Source organism: Lissotriton vulgaris, chromosome 4_1, assembly GCF_964263255.1.
Source record: "Lissotriton vulgaris chromosome 4_1, aLisVul1.2, whole genome shotgun sequence".
NCBI classification, from domain to species: domain Eukaryota; kingdom Metazoa; phylum Chordata; class Amphibia; order Caudata; family Salamandridae; genus Lissotriton; species Lissotriton vulgaris.
In genome coordinates this window covers 482,054,602-482,069,383 of record NC_141691.1, presented here as the reverse complement: position 1 = coordinate 482,069,383, position 14,782 = coordinate 482,054,602, and the positions used below count along the sequence as shown (strand labels likewise).

The following is a 14,782-nucleotide window of genomic DNA, read 5'->3' as shown; positions in this document are numbered from 1 at the left end:
AAAGATCATTTGGAGTCTCTTAGCTAAAATAAAACCGAATGAGAAATGAGAGCGAGTGAGTTCATTCGTCTCCAAAATAAAACACAACACTTTTTAAATAACATACATTGTTGCAACGCAAAACGTCTAAAATAAAACTAAAGACAATGTCTAAACTAGCCCTTTGCATCTCATAAACAACATGAAATTACTGTGCATTGCCCTCTCTAGTACAGAAGCAGAATGAACAGCTAATGCGAAATGAAGTAAAGGGATCTCTACTGAAATAAACAAGACGTGCGCGTGCACTGACCAAAATGAAACCTATTGTGGGGCGGGACTTCCGTCTTGTGAAGCCCGCGCCCACGGAGTGCCTGGCCAGAGGAGTAGCAGTGACGCGGGGCTCCCATGCCCGAGGGAGAGCCCCGCGGACGCTGCAAAAGTCCGGAGTGCTGGTGAGTGGGGCTTAGTTGCAGGACCATGGGGGGGGTTCTCTGTGTGTGCGTGCGTGTGTGTATGCGTGGCGGGGGAGGGTTTCTATGTGTGTGTGTGCGTGTGTGTATGCGCGGCGGGGGGGCTCTCTATGTGCGTGCGTGTGTGTATGCGCGGCGGCGGGGGGGGGGCTGTATGTGTGCGTGCTTCCAAGGAGCCATGGGAGACAGGAAGCGCGAGCGACCTGATCCCAGTTCGCAAGGTTGCGCGTGCATATCACTTGTCTCCTGTCTCCCTTGACTCCTTGAAAGCAGAAACGATTGCAATAGAGTTTCGCAGCGATGATCGCTTCGCGATCGGTTCGCAGTGCAAAACCTAAAAAACTAGTGCTCCACTTTCCAAACACACAGGGGTGTGTGCCATGTCGTGTTTTCGCCGTGGTTTGCACCAAGTCACGCAGCCTGCAATGGCAGTCTGCATGTAGTTTGTATGGGGGTCTGTTAGGTTGGCATAAGACATGCTGCAGCCACTGGCGTAACGAAAAGTGAGGGGGGCCTCCCTGCACGGTACTTAGGGGGCCCCCTCCGGGCTCAATCAGGAGCTGTCCCGCGGAGAGTTCAGTGCCGAGGGGGCCTCTTGGAGGTAGGGCCCCACCCGCACCGCGTGGGCTGCGGGGGCCTGTGTTACGCCCATGGTTGCAGCCTGTAGGGACCCTCTGTGGTACCCCTGCCCTTGGTACTTGGGGTATCATTTACTAGGACTTACAAGGGTGCTACAGTGTTTGCCTATTGTTTTATAAGTGTATCAGTTTACCTTGTTTAGGGAAAGAGGATTGGCCCTGGGGCCTAGTTAGCTAGCTTCCAGTCAAATTCACAGTATTGGTGAGCAAAAAAGTGGGTGTGACCATGAGCCCGATCTGCCCTCCAGTATAGGGCAACCATGGGGTGCAGTCTTGGCACTCTACTCTGTCGGTGCATCTACCCATGCCTTGAGTTAGTGAGCTGTTGCTTTGGAGAGCTTATTTCTCACTTATTCAGGAGTGTAGCAAAGATATTCAAACCAGTTGCGACCTTCATTGCGTTGGGAGTATTAACCAAAAACAAATGATTGGTAGCGGAGCGGTTTAGAAATTGTCCATCTACCTTGTGGTCAGGCTCCGCCTTCTCCTATTCACTGCTTTAGTGTTGCTTTGTCCTCCAATGGATTACAAGGGCAAGGTTTATAAGGCTGGAAAAAAAGTGACATTTGTGGGTTTGGGTCAATATATGAATACTGTGTATAAGTAAATGAGTTCTGTGCTCCTGGACTGAGTTTCAAGACCTCGAATAGGAATGTTGTTTTATACAGACATTAGCATACATGCACATTGCCTGGGATTATGTTGAACTGGATCTCATTTCACATTTGTCTTGAAACTGTATGGCTAAAACAATCTCTAGAGTTAAGTGAGTAGGTTTTCGGGACATGACCTCTTACTTTTTAACTTGTTTTTGTTTCTCCCTCAGGAGTATGCATCCACTGTGAGGAGAGCTGTGCAGTCTGGGAATGTGAATCTGAAAGATCGGCTCACCATTGAATTACACTGTGAGTGAGCAATAGAACTTCTGTGATGATTTCCATACGTTAAGGAGGTCTTATCCCATGAGGCATCTTCATATTTCTATGTGAATTTTGCAGTGAGGCCATTCCTAGATAAAATTGATTACATTTTAGCCTGCCCATTCTATTAGTGTCTGTTCTCTGTGGACATTTAACCACATTTAACCCACTGGTCACACATTGCTTTCTGGCTCGATATTTTCCAGCCCTGTCATGTTATTAAACCTGGATTGTATATCAAATAAATCACACTCACCTTTTGAGACACTTTAATCAATTCATCAAAAACATTATTACAATGGATTTATAAACATACAAACAATGGTTCTTGTCAACAAATTAAGAAGTGCTACTGGCTGTAGTGTACATTGTTAATGGGAAATTAAATCAATGTTAGGATTTAGTGCCCTAGATGATTATTTATTATTATTATTATTATTATTATTATTATTATTATTATTATTATTATTTTAAACATATTTTATTGAGTTTTTGCAAGATATGACATACATCTATTTGCAAACAATCCGCTTATGTATTCTATCTCGTAATATTACAGAGTACAATATGCACATCTCCAAGGAATAATATCAGTATTTCCAATCATGGGCTTTACATTTTGCTCTACGGCATTTCCCGGATTTGCCGTGTTTTCCAGTGATATACATATACACAATCTTAGTAGTCATAAAAATCTTCCCCAACTACCCTCCACCCCCGAAACTCAGTCTGTCTGTCTATTACATATATACATTAGCCATTCCCGTCAGCACATGAACATAAACAATGCATACAGAGGTACACAATTGCGCATGATATACAACGTGATTGTGGTATGGGCATCCTACCCTGCGAAGTGTACAACGTTTTAATCTTCTGGATCTGTGTTTTGTGACCTCATCTCTTCCAACATAACTTCCATTCATGTGAAATTGGCGTTTTACGTAGTCCTCTAATCTCTTCCCTGCGCAACGCAGCACCCTCTGAGCCACTCCATTGCAACATTTCTGTATACCAAGCATGCACATCAGGGGGTTTACGTGATTTCCATCTCATAGTGATGGTTCTGATAGCCAGTATTAATGCAAGGTCTATGACCCAGTATTGTACCTTGTGTTTGGATAAATGAACGTGGAGACCTAAAATGCATTCCTCTACTGTGTTATTTATGACATGGTGTGCGGCCGTCCTGGTTATTCTTCTAATCGCATCCCAGTATCCCCATATCTTCGAGCATTCCCATAACATATGCGGTAAATCTGCCCCATCTGACATACCCCTCGGGCATGAGTGTTGTGTCTGGGGAAACATCTTATCCAGCCTATTCGGCGTTAGGTATGCGCGATGTAGGACCATTGTATGGATACATTTAAACTTGGCGTTCCTTGAGACTTTCCTAGGGTGCTCAGTACTGCTGACCATTCTTTGTCTGTCAGGTCTCTGCCTATGTCTACCCCCCAAATAGCCTTCAGCGCGTCTAAGGGTGCTCTTGTGTGGGAGCTAATACAAGCATATAGCCATCTAATCAAGTGGCGCCCTCTGCCCATGTAATGTACCATTTTGACCAATTCGTTATCGGGAGGTGCCCTCCTCTGTGGGGCCCAATGTGTTTTTATTTACCGAATCAGTGCTGCATGTGTTAAATACAGTTGTGCCGAGGCACCCGTTTCATTTATAAAGTATCATGGTCAAGCACCGTCTTCTCTCCAAATAAGTCCGCCACTGTGCTAATACCCACCTCCAGCCAGGGTGTTAGTTTGCGTTTAGTGAGCCTGCCGCTTGCCAATGGGATACCTAATAGCGGTATGTTGCCTGCGTACGCAGAAGGTGTGTATGTACTGTAGCGCCGCTTTCCAGCATCTCAATGCTATCTGTAATAAGGGGGGAGGTCATTCAGGGTTCTATTACCCGGCAGCAGCAAGGCTTGCAACGCTCCATTGTCAATGTCTGTCTGTGTAGTGTATTTCCTGCAAATTACGTCCCGCCATCCAGTATGATAACCATTGTAATTGACAGGCGTAATAGTAGGTTCGGAAATTCGGCACGCCCAGACCCCCTGTCCGGGTGCCCACTTGTACTTTTTTCAGACTGATACGTCTCCTGCCCTTTCCCCAAATAAGGTCTGTGACCAGAGTGTTCAGTAATTTAAAAGTGGCCTGTGACACCAGCAACGGTAAATTTGTAAAATATTATAGTAGTCTTGGTAAGACAACCATTTTTGCAATCGCTGCCCTTCCCATGATAGATAGTGGCAGGGCAGTCCAAAAAGTGACACTAGACCGTAAAGCTCTGATTGCTCTATTTAAATTGCCTTCTAACATATCCTCATGTGTCCTGTATATTTGGATGCCCAAATACCTGAACGTGGACGGTGTGACTTGAACAGACCCTCCAGGATTTCGCGGTTTGCCACGAAATCGGCACTTTTGTAAAAATGCCACGATTTTTACAAAAGTGCCCGCGAAATCGGCACTTTTATAGAAATTGCAGAATTTTTAAAAAAGATAATGCATGCGCTATATCCTGGGGGGTCTGTGTAACGCAGGAGTCCCCGCGATTAAGTACGGCTGCACGGACTGCTCCTGGCTGCATAACTCAGACCCCGAATACCTCCCAACAACACCGGAGAGGGAACCTGCTGGGCGCTGGTGACGGCCCGGGTGGTGAGTGACAGATCTGATTTTGGGACCCAGGGTGGGGTTCCAGCCGCATATACATCCCAGGGCAAGGCGGATGCAGCACGACTGACTCCCCTGACTACCACGCTTCTTAGCTCCATTGCCGGTACCGGCCCGCCTCTCTCCATACCTTGTCTGATTGCCCCAAGAGACTTGCTTGCTGCCTGGGGGCCTGACGGTGTTCGGCACTACGTGCACACACTTTACTTCTCTCCCACAGCCGGACATTACACCGGGTCAGGGGGCGAGAAACCCGAAAGACCGCGCGTAACACATGAGAACTCGGCAGGCAGGAGTGAGTACGAACCCCCCCCCTGTCCTCGTCCTCTTCGAAAATCTAGAAATCGTCCTGACGGCGGGCCAAGATGTCAGGATGGGGCCCACGTGGGGGATCGGCTGGAAAGCTCAAGAAATTTGCATATTACGGTTTGCTTAAGATAACGATTACCTGGTATGATGGAAGAAGACTGACTTGGCGGGCTAGAGTATAAATTTGAATCATTGATAGAAACTAGTCTCAAGATACAATTTTTCCACTTCAGATTTTGTTTGAGTAGTCTCTGTTATTAAGAATAGTTTCAAGGTGCTAGGAAAATGAAACAAACCTGAAAATGAAAACAAAAAGTATTTTCTAATTTCATTCCGATTTCATTTTTGGGAAGGTGAAGCCCTTCTCAAATAGTTTGTTTTTATCACTGCGTTAGGCCTTGCATAGATTATAAAACGCTTTCTCTCCGTTACACTCTAAATTCCTCTTGTTTTGTCTCTCTTTTGTGCAATATGAGAGTATGACAACACAAGGCACGTCTGCTGACTATTCGTTCGTGGGCGTTGTGTGATAATTGAATCTTTCATCCCAGATGATCTATCCTCCAACACCTTGCAAATGGGCTACTTAGCCAGAGAACTGACATTGCAGGAGGCAATAAAAAACACAAAGCCTCCTGTAGCTATAAATGGGTTTTGGACGACCCGTGAAAAGCTTAGGGGGAAGCTGAGTTTGAGGTCCCAGCCCAGTCACACGGTAAAAAAGTGCGTGTACTGAAAGCTGAAGGCTATACTATCGCGCAACTTCCTATGATGTGTCTGGAAAATGTACATTTATTCACATTTTGTCCTGAATTTTGACCCTTTGTCCTAAATTTTTAACCTTACCGTCTTGAATTTGCACCCATGCCATGTTGGCAACCCTGTTCTGGAAAGGAGAGCTGTGCAGTGCAGAGTGGGCGTGGAGGTGCAATGCAGTGCAGGGATGTGCGCTGGAACCGAGACCCGTGAAGGCAGCAGGGAGCTGTGACAGATGCACATCTGGAAACGAGAGCTGTGCAGTGTAGAGTGGGCGTGGAGGTGCAATGCAGTGCCGGGATGTGTGGTGGATAGAGTTATCTATGACAGAGTTTGGGAATCCCACAGCTGACAGAACATGCAGTCCACAGCATGCTACAGCTCACCGAATGCAAACACCCACAGCACCTCACAGAAATCCAGGCAACCTGTAGTTTGCAGCTTCCTACAGCTCCGAGCACTACATCACATCAGCATCATTGATCTCACACCGCATGCAGTTCCTACCAACCCACAGCTCTCAACATCTTGCAGCTCACAAAATCCCCCGACTCACGGCTACTTACATCCCACAGGATCCTTCCTGTTGTGCCCTGTAGACTAGAGGAGCATGCTATCCACAACTCCAAGCATAGGCTTCGTACAGCTCAGTGCGTAATACAGCTCCAGTGGCTGTCAACAGGTCATCTTCTGCAAAGGCGGCGAGGCTGGCCGTCAGTCAGAGCACTGTCCCAGTGTGGAATGGAGTCGTCTGGCTTCCAGGAGTGGCTGGGACGGAGGCTAGACGCGCTGGAGATAGATAGCGCTGTGTACACGGCCTATATTCAGGGCCTGCTGCGGGAAGAGGAGAGCGACGAGGACAGGCTGGAACAACAAAGATCCAAACCTTTTTTTATGCAAGGTGTGCCAATTGAGCTGCTGCACTGGGGAGGCGCTGACACCGCGATATAAAGCACCGTCTTGCCGCACGTAACGCAGGATGCCTGTAATGCTGTTTTGCTGCCCTGGGCTGCTGACGGGCAGTCTTTTGCTTTTCGAGGGAAACAAAGTGTCTACATTGTAAATAAACCAAATATACATAGCTTCATGTTGTTAAATAACTAAAAAAACTAAGATATCTGTGTTTGTTGTAGGAAAAATGGCGAAATAAAATGCCGCAAAATTGCCGCTAAATTTCCATATTTGTGCCGCTAAATTTCCATTTTTGTGCCGCTAAATTTGCTAATCCATGCCGCTATATCCTGGGGGGTCTGCTTGAATTCTGGTACCCCCGACACCTACATCCGTAATGTCCACCTGGTCCGTGAAGAAAAATGCGTGCGTTTTGGTAGTGTTTAAAGCCAGACCCGATAAGAGTTCGAAGTGTTGGTATGTCTCAAACAATGGGGTTAGAGGCATGTGGAGATCGTATATGTACATAAGAATGTCGTCGGCATAGGCCGAGAATAAGTGGGCCATGTTCCCTATCCGTATCCCCCAGTCTAGAAAATCATATCTTAGTTTTATCGCGAACGGTTCCAGTGCCAGAGTAAAAATGAGGGGCGACAAGGGGCATCCCTGTCTGGTCCCTTTATGTATGGTGTATTACTCCGAAATATGTCCCCCCCTGTTCTAGTGCGTGCCGTTGGGGCGTTATATAACAATCGTAGCCATGTTATGTACCCTTCCGGTAGCCCAAATTTTGATAGCACCTGAAACATATATTCCCAATTAATGGAATCGAATGCTTGCCGGAGGTCTAGCGAGACGCAGCCCACTTGTGGGTAGTGTTTTGGAGCCTCTGTCATCAGGTAGTGTAGTTCCTAATGTTGACTGAGGTGCTGCGTGCTGGTAGAAACCCGGTTTGATCTATATGAAACAATTTCGATAAATGTGGAAGTAGTCTATTAGCCAACGCTTTGCTTAATATTTTATATTCAGTGGGTAACAACGATAGCGGGCGGTAATTAGCCATGTCAGTATGGTCTCTTCCCGACTTTGGCAGCGATATGACAAGAGCTTGTGCTGTTGTGGGTAGGGAGCCCTTCTCCCATACTGTTTTGAATAGCTCCACTAGTTGGGGCACTAGAGCATCGGCATACATGTCATAAAATTCATTGGGGAGTCAATCCATGCCAGGGGTTTTGTTATGCGGTAGCCCTTTTATAGCAACCCTAATCTCATGTGGTGTGATGTGTCCCGTAAGGTCTTTCCGAGCCAATGGCAGCATTTCTGGGAATGTTAAGGTGGACAGGAAAGCTTCAGTTTGTTCCCTAGTGGCAGAGTCAGATGCCCCGTATAATGTGGCATAGTAGCCACTAAATGCGGCATTAATATCTCCCTGGCTGGTCACTATGTCCCCGTTCCCTTTGACAATCTGGGGTATAACCACTGTTGGAGGGGGGGGGGGGGAGGCGGGGGTGGTGTGTCACGAATTATACGAGCAAGTAGTGCACCCGCCTTGTCTCAGTATGCGCGCGTTGTGTATATGCCGTGTAGTCTATAACCCTTACCAACTCTAACAACTCGGCGTGTCTGATTCGTGCCTTCTGCAATGGGCCCTTTTGTTCTACAATATTTACAACTTCTTGCTCCAACCTACCCATTCTCTCTTCCACATCCAGTAGAGACTTATGTAGTTCCTGTCGTGCTCCCACTGTCATACTAATGGCTTTCTCCCTGATTACTGCCTTAAAGGCGTCCCATTCCACCAATCTACTTGTGGCCATATTGTTGTTTTCTGTAAAGTAACAAATGATCGTGTCAGAGAGGGCATTACGAAATACTTGGTGCTCAAGTAGCTGTGGCCAGAGACGCCATGTTGGGACCGGGGTGGGCACTCTGCCCCATGTGATAACTATCTCTAGTGGATTGTGATCTGAGAGAGTTTTGGGCAGATATGTGGACTGGAGTACCTGCATGGCTATCCTATCAGAGCAGAATACTCTGTCTATCCTAGTGTGGAGATCTTGTACTGCAGACTAGCAAAAGTACTCCCTATGTGCTGGATGTCTTAATCGCCATACATCATCCATCCCCCATCCTTCAGCCCATCTTCCTAATGCTTCAGCCTGTTTGATTACTCCAGCGCCATGCAAGGGTGGGTGAGATCTGTCCAGGGAGACATCCATCACTGCGTTGCAGTCTCCCCCTAATATCCACGGATGTGCTTCCCAACCTGCCAGTGCCCCACTCACTACATCCCAATACTTATCCTGATGATAGTTAGGGGCGTATATTGTACCCAGTACCACCAATTGTCCATCTAATGTCCCTTTTACCAATACATATCTGCCTAGTTGATCAATTCTCTGTTCCTGCGCCACCAAAGGCACTCCATGTCGTATCCAGATTGTGGCCCCCCTCGCATAGTTAGAGTAAAGGGTGGAAAAGACTTGCCCCTCCTTTTCTTCCGGAGTTTTACAACTTCACTTTCAACCATGTGGGATTCCTGTAAATACACTATCTGTGCCTTACGGCATTGCAGGTGTCCTAGATTACTTTTAATTACACACAAAAATCTTTGCTCCATTCCTCTATTAGACAAAAAGCACATTAACTTCTAATCTGAAAGACTTTTGTAAATACATGTCTCCTCTTTTGCGTGCACGGTATATGATACTCTATTGTTGACCAGTTATTTCCTGTTTATCTCCAGCGGATGGGCGGCACGGCATTGTGCGTGTGGACCATGTCCCTTTAGCTGCAAAACTAGTTGACTTACCCTGTATCATGGAAAGTTTGAAAACCATTGACAAAAAGACGTTCTACAAAACAGCCGATGTTTGTCAGGTATGGCCAAGCTTTAGTTCTTTATGAATGTTTCTCTTCTTTAAAGTTAAAGAAAAGTAAATGGCATATGTTTTTATACAGCCCTGCTCTTTTAACTCTCTTTAATGCACAAAGGGTTTTTACTTCCTCCCATGGCTCTAACGAAGAATTTTTCAACTTTGTTGTTTATTTTTCACAGCGGTGAATAGTGATCTGTCTTGACTGGTGGTAGCTCTGCAGCAGTGTAGTTCCAGGAAGAGCTGCTTCCTCAATGTGCCCACACCTGGCTCAGTGTTAGTAATGTATTCTTTGTGTGCCAGCAGTGCCCATGTGGCACATACTCATTCCAAAGACTGACACTGTCTGAATCAGGTCTTGTTGCTTTGTGAGTGCCCCCATGACTGGCAAAATCCCCACTACATGCCATCACCACAGCTTTTCCCTCCCCTAACTGGTCAGCCTCATCTCCCTCTACCTGCAAGTCAGTTACACTGTAGGTCATAATTTCCCAAAGGTCATCCTCTTTCAACCCCACACCCAACCCCCAAAGTCCCCTCCCCACTGCTGCAAAGGTGATCCTCTCCCTTCTTCCCTCAGGCCAGTTTAACACCCTTCTCCCACTGCTCACTCTTTGCCAATCATCCACCCACAGGTCACGTCCCGCCTGCTGGCAGGTCTGCCTCCTTTCCCCAATAGGCAACCCTCTCCATACGGTAATAGGGCACTCTTCTCTCGGCCCCCATCACAGCAACCCTCTACTCCTGTTTTAAGACTGCAGTTGTTGTGACTGTGCATTATACTTCTGCCAATTGCCCATCTTTATGAATGTACCCCACCTTGGATTTATGTAGCTAGCTCAGTCTCTGTCGGCTCCAAAGCCTTAGTTCGGTGCAGGCCATGGCTGGAAGTCAGTGGCTGCCTGGAAGGCTGTGTACCCTAATGTGGGCTCGTAGCCCAGCCCCCAGATGAGCGGTGAGTGCCTTGATGATATTCACTGTGGGCATCTTCTGACATTAAGCTGTGGTCGGCTGCGGGTCTGGGCTTTTGGAGTCCCAGGGGTAATCAGACTCCGGATTGAAGGCTGTTGCTTTTCTGGCATCAAATGCCTTCCTCTGCTTTCTCCCCTTTGACCACTCCTCTGAAGTTGTCGGTGGGAATCCTCATTGCTCTGTTCCATGGATTGCCATGCATGCCGATGATCTCGAATGGACATCTGCGACCGAAACAAGCAGAGTAAGATGCTTCTTAGTCCGGGGACCGACAAAGATTGTAGATGACATGCTAGTCTGTCCACAAGTATTTTGAGTGTCACTGTGGACAGTATCAAAACGTTTTTTTTTCCTATCACGCTGTTAACATTCTCAAGTATCAGACTAGATGAAAGACCCATGTGGGTGTTTGGAACACCACAAACGTGAATCCAAAGCAGTAAACGATGGCTGTGAGAAGAAACGTAGGTGCACCAAAGGATAGTCCGAGAGCTACCACAAGCAGAGAACTTAAGAGGCCTGGACAAAGATCACCACCGACAAAGAGACCTGGCGAATCACTTCCGACCAGACTGTGGAAGAAAATCTAATTATGCAGTTGAAGCCCATTCTCATTGCCAAATAAGGGAGGAGTCATTATACCTTGTCACTCAAAAGACTTCTTTGAATGAAAATGTTGAAGTGAGATGACACAGGTAGGTGATCTATACTTAATTACAACTGACAGTGGATTGTTGGTGACAGCGAGGACAGTTCGTGACCGGTCTCGGGGCAGAACCAAAAGGGGAAAAGGGAGGAAAGGGCCGGTGGGGAAGGGCAAAGTATTGTAACACACCTTCCCCCTAAAACAAGAGAACAATGGAATGAAGAAATGAACATCTGTAAATAATAGAAGAAAAAAAGAGCCGTACATAATATAAATGCATAAACAATTACAGTAGTGCAGGAAATTAAGAATCCCAAATAATATGAATACATAGCCCACAGCCTAAAGAACAAGATCAGTGCAGAACATAATCCCTGTGCCACTCTGGAGCCCTGGGTGACCTTGTGCTTCTGCGACCATGGTAAGACCTAGGAACATTCTCAGAACTCCCCACCAGCTTGTCCTTGGCCACGAAAGGGTGGCATACAGATAACCTATCCAAACTCCATGTGTGTCTATCATTAAGCGTGACTACATCCTTCCGCACCATGATCACTTTCATGGGCTCCGAAAACTTGCTTCCCCCACACTGACGGGACACAGGTAGTTTGATCAGACCCATGTCTGCCACCTTCCACCTTCCTTCTACAACACCTTGCTTCTCTTTGTACCCTTGCTGGTGAAGCTGTGTAAGCCTGCTCATTTCGTCCCTATCCACCCATTTGGGATCTCCCCCAGCCAACCAATTAGGGGATAACTTAGTTCTGGGTAGCCTTCATTTTAACACTAGGAACGGTGAGACTTTGGTGACCAGATTGGGTGTGGTACGATAGGACCACAGCATACATTGGAGTGCCTGGCCTGAAGGGTTGCAGCACACTTGTGATAGTTGCAAGCATTCTTTTATCATTCAATCAATTTGCTCTAGGTCAATACAAAGCAGTCTTACAATGGCATATTGACAAACTTGTTAAGAAGGCTTACATTTCATCAGATGTAAACTGCACCCCATTGTCGGTGACTATAGTACTGGGAATCCCTTCCAACACAAACGCTTCCTTGAGAAAACTAATGAGAGCCCCGTGTTGATCTGAATCACCACCTTCGTCATTATCCAGTGCGAATAGTAGTCAACTAACGTGAGCATGAACCTCTTCTCAAAACGAGGGTACCTTGAGAGAGCCAGCAATTTCTAACCTGAGTTTATCCCCACAATTGCTACAGAAGACAAAGGCGCTTTCCAAATGGATCTTGATTTGTCACTAAGGGCACATGATACACAATTCTGGACAGTATCCTCAATAACCAAATCCATTCCAGGGAACCAGTATGTGGCTCTGACACTAGTCTTGGTGAAGGTTCTACCCAGATGACCCTCGTGAGCAATCGCTGCAATCCTAGACCACAGCTTCATAGGAGGAACCAACCTGCCCATAGGAGGAACCCATCTGTCCCCCTCCCCCCCCATGACTTCATTATTAGAGATACTCAATTCCTGATGCACAACCCTAATATCCTTTAGATCGTCGCTCAGAGTTCCGGTTTAGCAGGCCAACCCTGGACGATCTTACTCATAACTTGTTTAAGGGTCTCGTCACTTTCCATCTGCAATCCCCATTCTTCTTTAGAAATCCCTGGGATTTCCACTAAAGTGACAAACTCCTTGCTCTCTAACACGGCATCACTCACCAGCTTGTCCCCACAGCATGGCAACCACGAAAGACCGTCTCCAACCAAATTTCAGTTACCAGGTACGTATTCCATGCTGCAATTGAATCCTTGAAGACTTAAGAGCCATTTGGAAACTCTAGGAGTGGTGGCAACCCTCCCTTTGATTTTAAAACATAGACATTAACGGCTTGTGGTCCTTGCACACTAATGAAAGGGAGGCCCCAAAGGAAACATTTAAAATGATCAATAGCCTTGGAACATGCAAGAGCATCTCTCTCAACTGTTGAGTAATTGTGCTCAGCTACTCTTAAAGCTCTAGACATGAATGCTACTACGGATTATTTTCCTTCTACCACTTGCGACAATGCCGCACCCACTCCAACAACACTAGCATCCGTGGTTGTCTTAAGCCGAATATCAAAACAGCCCAAAGAAGGAGCATTTGCAATAGCTTCCTGATAGTCTCAAAGGAACTATGGCAATCCTCCTCCCAGAGAAAAGGGGTACATTTCTTTAATAGATTCCTTAACCCCTTCGCTGCTCATGACGAGCTCAGCTCGTCATGCAGCACACTGGTCGTGTGCTCATGACGAGCTGAGCTCATCATGAACAATGGGATTCTGCATTCCTTAGCACACAGCGGGAGAATGCACCGCATGCATGTGGTTAATGGTGCTGTGACATCCGCAAAATTCCTGGCAAACTTAATCATGTATTCTGTCAATCCTAAAAAGGACCTCAATTCATCTTTATGCTTTGGAGGAGGAGCATCCTTCATGGCGTTGACCAGATCCTACTTTGGCTTGATCCCCTCCATAGAGATGGTATGACCCAAGTAGTCCACAGACTCGACTCAAATTTAGCATTTATCCTTACTCAATGTAGAGCCTGCCTCTCTGAGAGCCTTAAGAACCATTTTCAGAGTAGCTTCATGTTGTTGCACAGACACACCATGAATTAAGATGTCGTCTTGAAAACAATGGACATTTGAAATCTTCCCTAAGATACTCTGCTTAACTTGTTGAAATACAGCTGCGGCAGATGCCAACCCAGATGGTATGCAGAGAAATTTGAACGATGTGAGCGACCTAGAATGTAGATGTAACTCAATTTAGTGGTAGTCGGACGATAGGTCGATCACACTGAATATTTCTGCTTTACTTGTACTGATCATTTCATTGATGCAAGAGAGTGGAAATCTGTCTACCCAAATGCATAAATTGAGGTTTCTAAGATCCACACCGAGACTCAAACCCCTCCCCTGCTGACTTTTGGGCAATCACAATCTGAGCAAGCCATAATGAACTTTCGATGGGTTCAGAAATGCCTAATGAATCTAACTTGTCCAACTCTTCCCACAGAGGAGCTTGCATAAGGTTGTGTATGTGACACGCTTTGTGAATAACAGTAAATGCATTGTCTTTTACTCTAATCTTATGTTGGAAGCCCTTTAAATGACCCAAATTATCACTGAACACCTCTGGAAATCAGTCACAAATAGTGTCCAATCACCACCCCCTTTTGTACCGCTTTTGGCCGCCATAAGTGTGCCAGGGTATGCTCAGACGTGAGTCCCTTGCTCACTTTGCCACTGGATTCAAGCAAGCCGCCCTGAAGACGGCTGGAATGCCAGAAACCGGTCCTCGGAAGCTTGTTTCCGGTCCAGGGAAGACCTGGCTTGGCAGTTCGGGCTGGACTGTTCCCATGAGGCACAGGGTCAGACTGATTTGCATATAGCCATGTCTGAACTGGGGTGGCAGAGTGGGCTAAAGAACGGTGATGGATTAAACCCAGATCTTTTGACTGGGTGTGAGTGTTTGATTGATTCAGATGCTCCGTCCATCACCACCCCCTTTTGTACCGCAATTCCTTTATCCCTTCACCTATGGCAAACACTGGTTTATTTCTGTTAGGGTCCAGCCTTACGCCAAGCTCTTTCTGGTGAGCCCACCCCAATAAACATGACCCATTTC

The 14,782-nt window shown here is 46.5% G+C and overlaps 1 protein-coding gene across 1 annotated transcript in view; it reads left to right on the top strand.

Moving 5' to 3' along the window:
* Positions 1–14,782, top strand: part of TAF7L (TATA-box binding protein associated factor 7 like) — a 127,566-nt gene that overhangs the window by 67,717 nt on the left and 45,067 nt on the right. The window contains exons 4-5 of the mRNA XM_086964638.1: positions 1,917–1,995; positions 9,391–9,524. Coding sequence (XP_086820764.1) covers positions 1,917–1,995; positions 9,391–9,524 — 213 coding nt within the window. The remainder of the gene's footprint in view (positions 1–1,916; positions 1,996–9,390; positions 9,525–14,782) is intronic.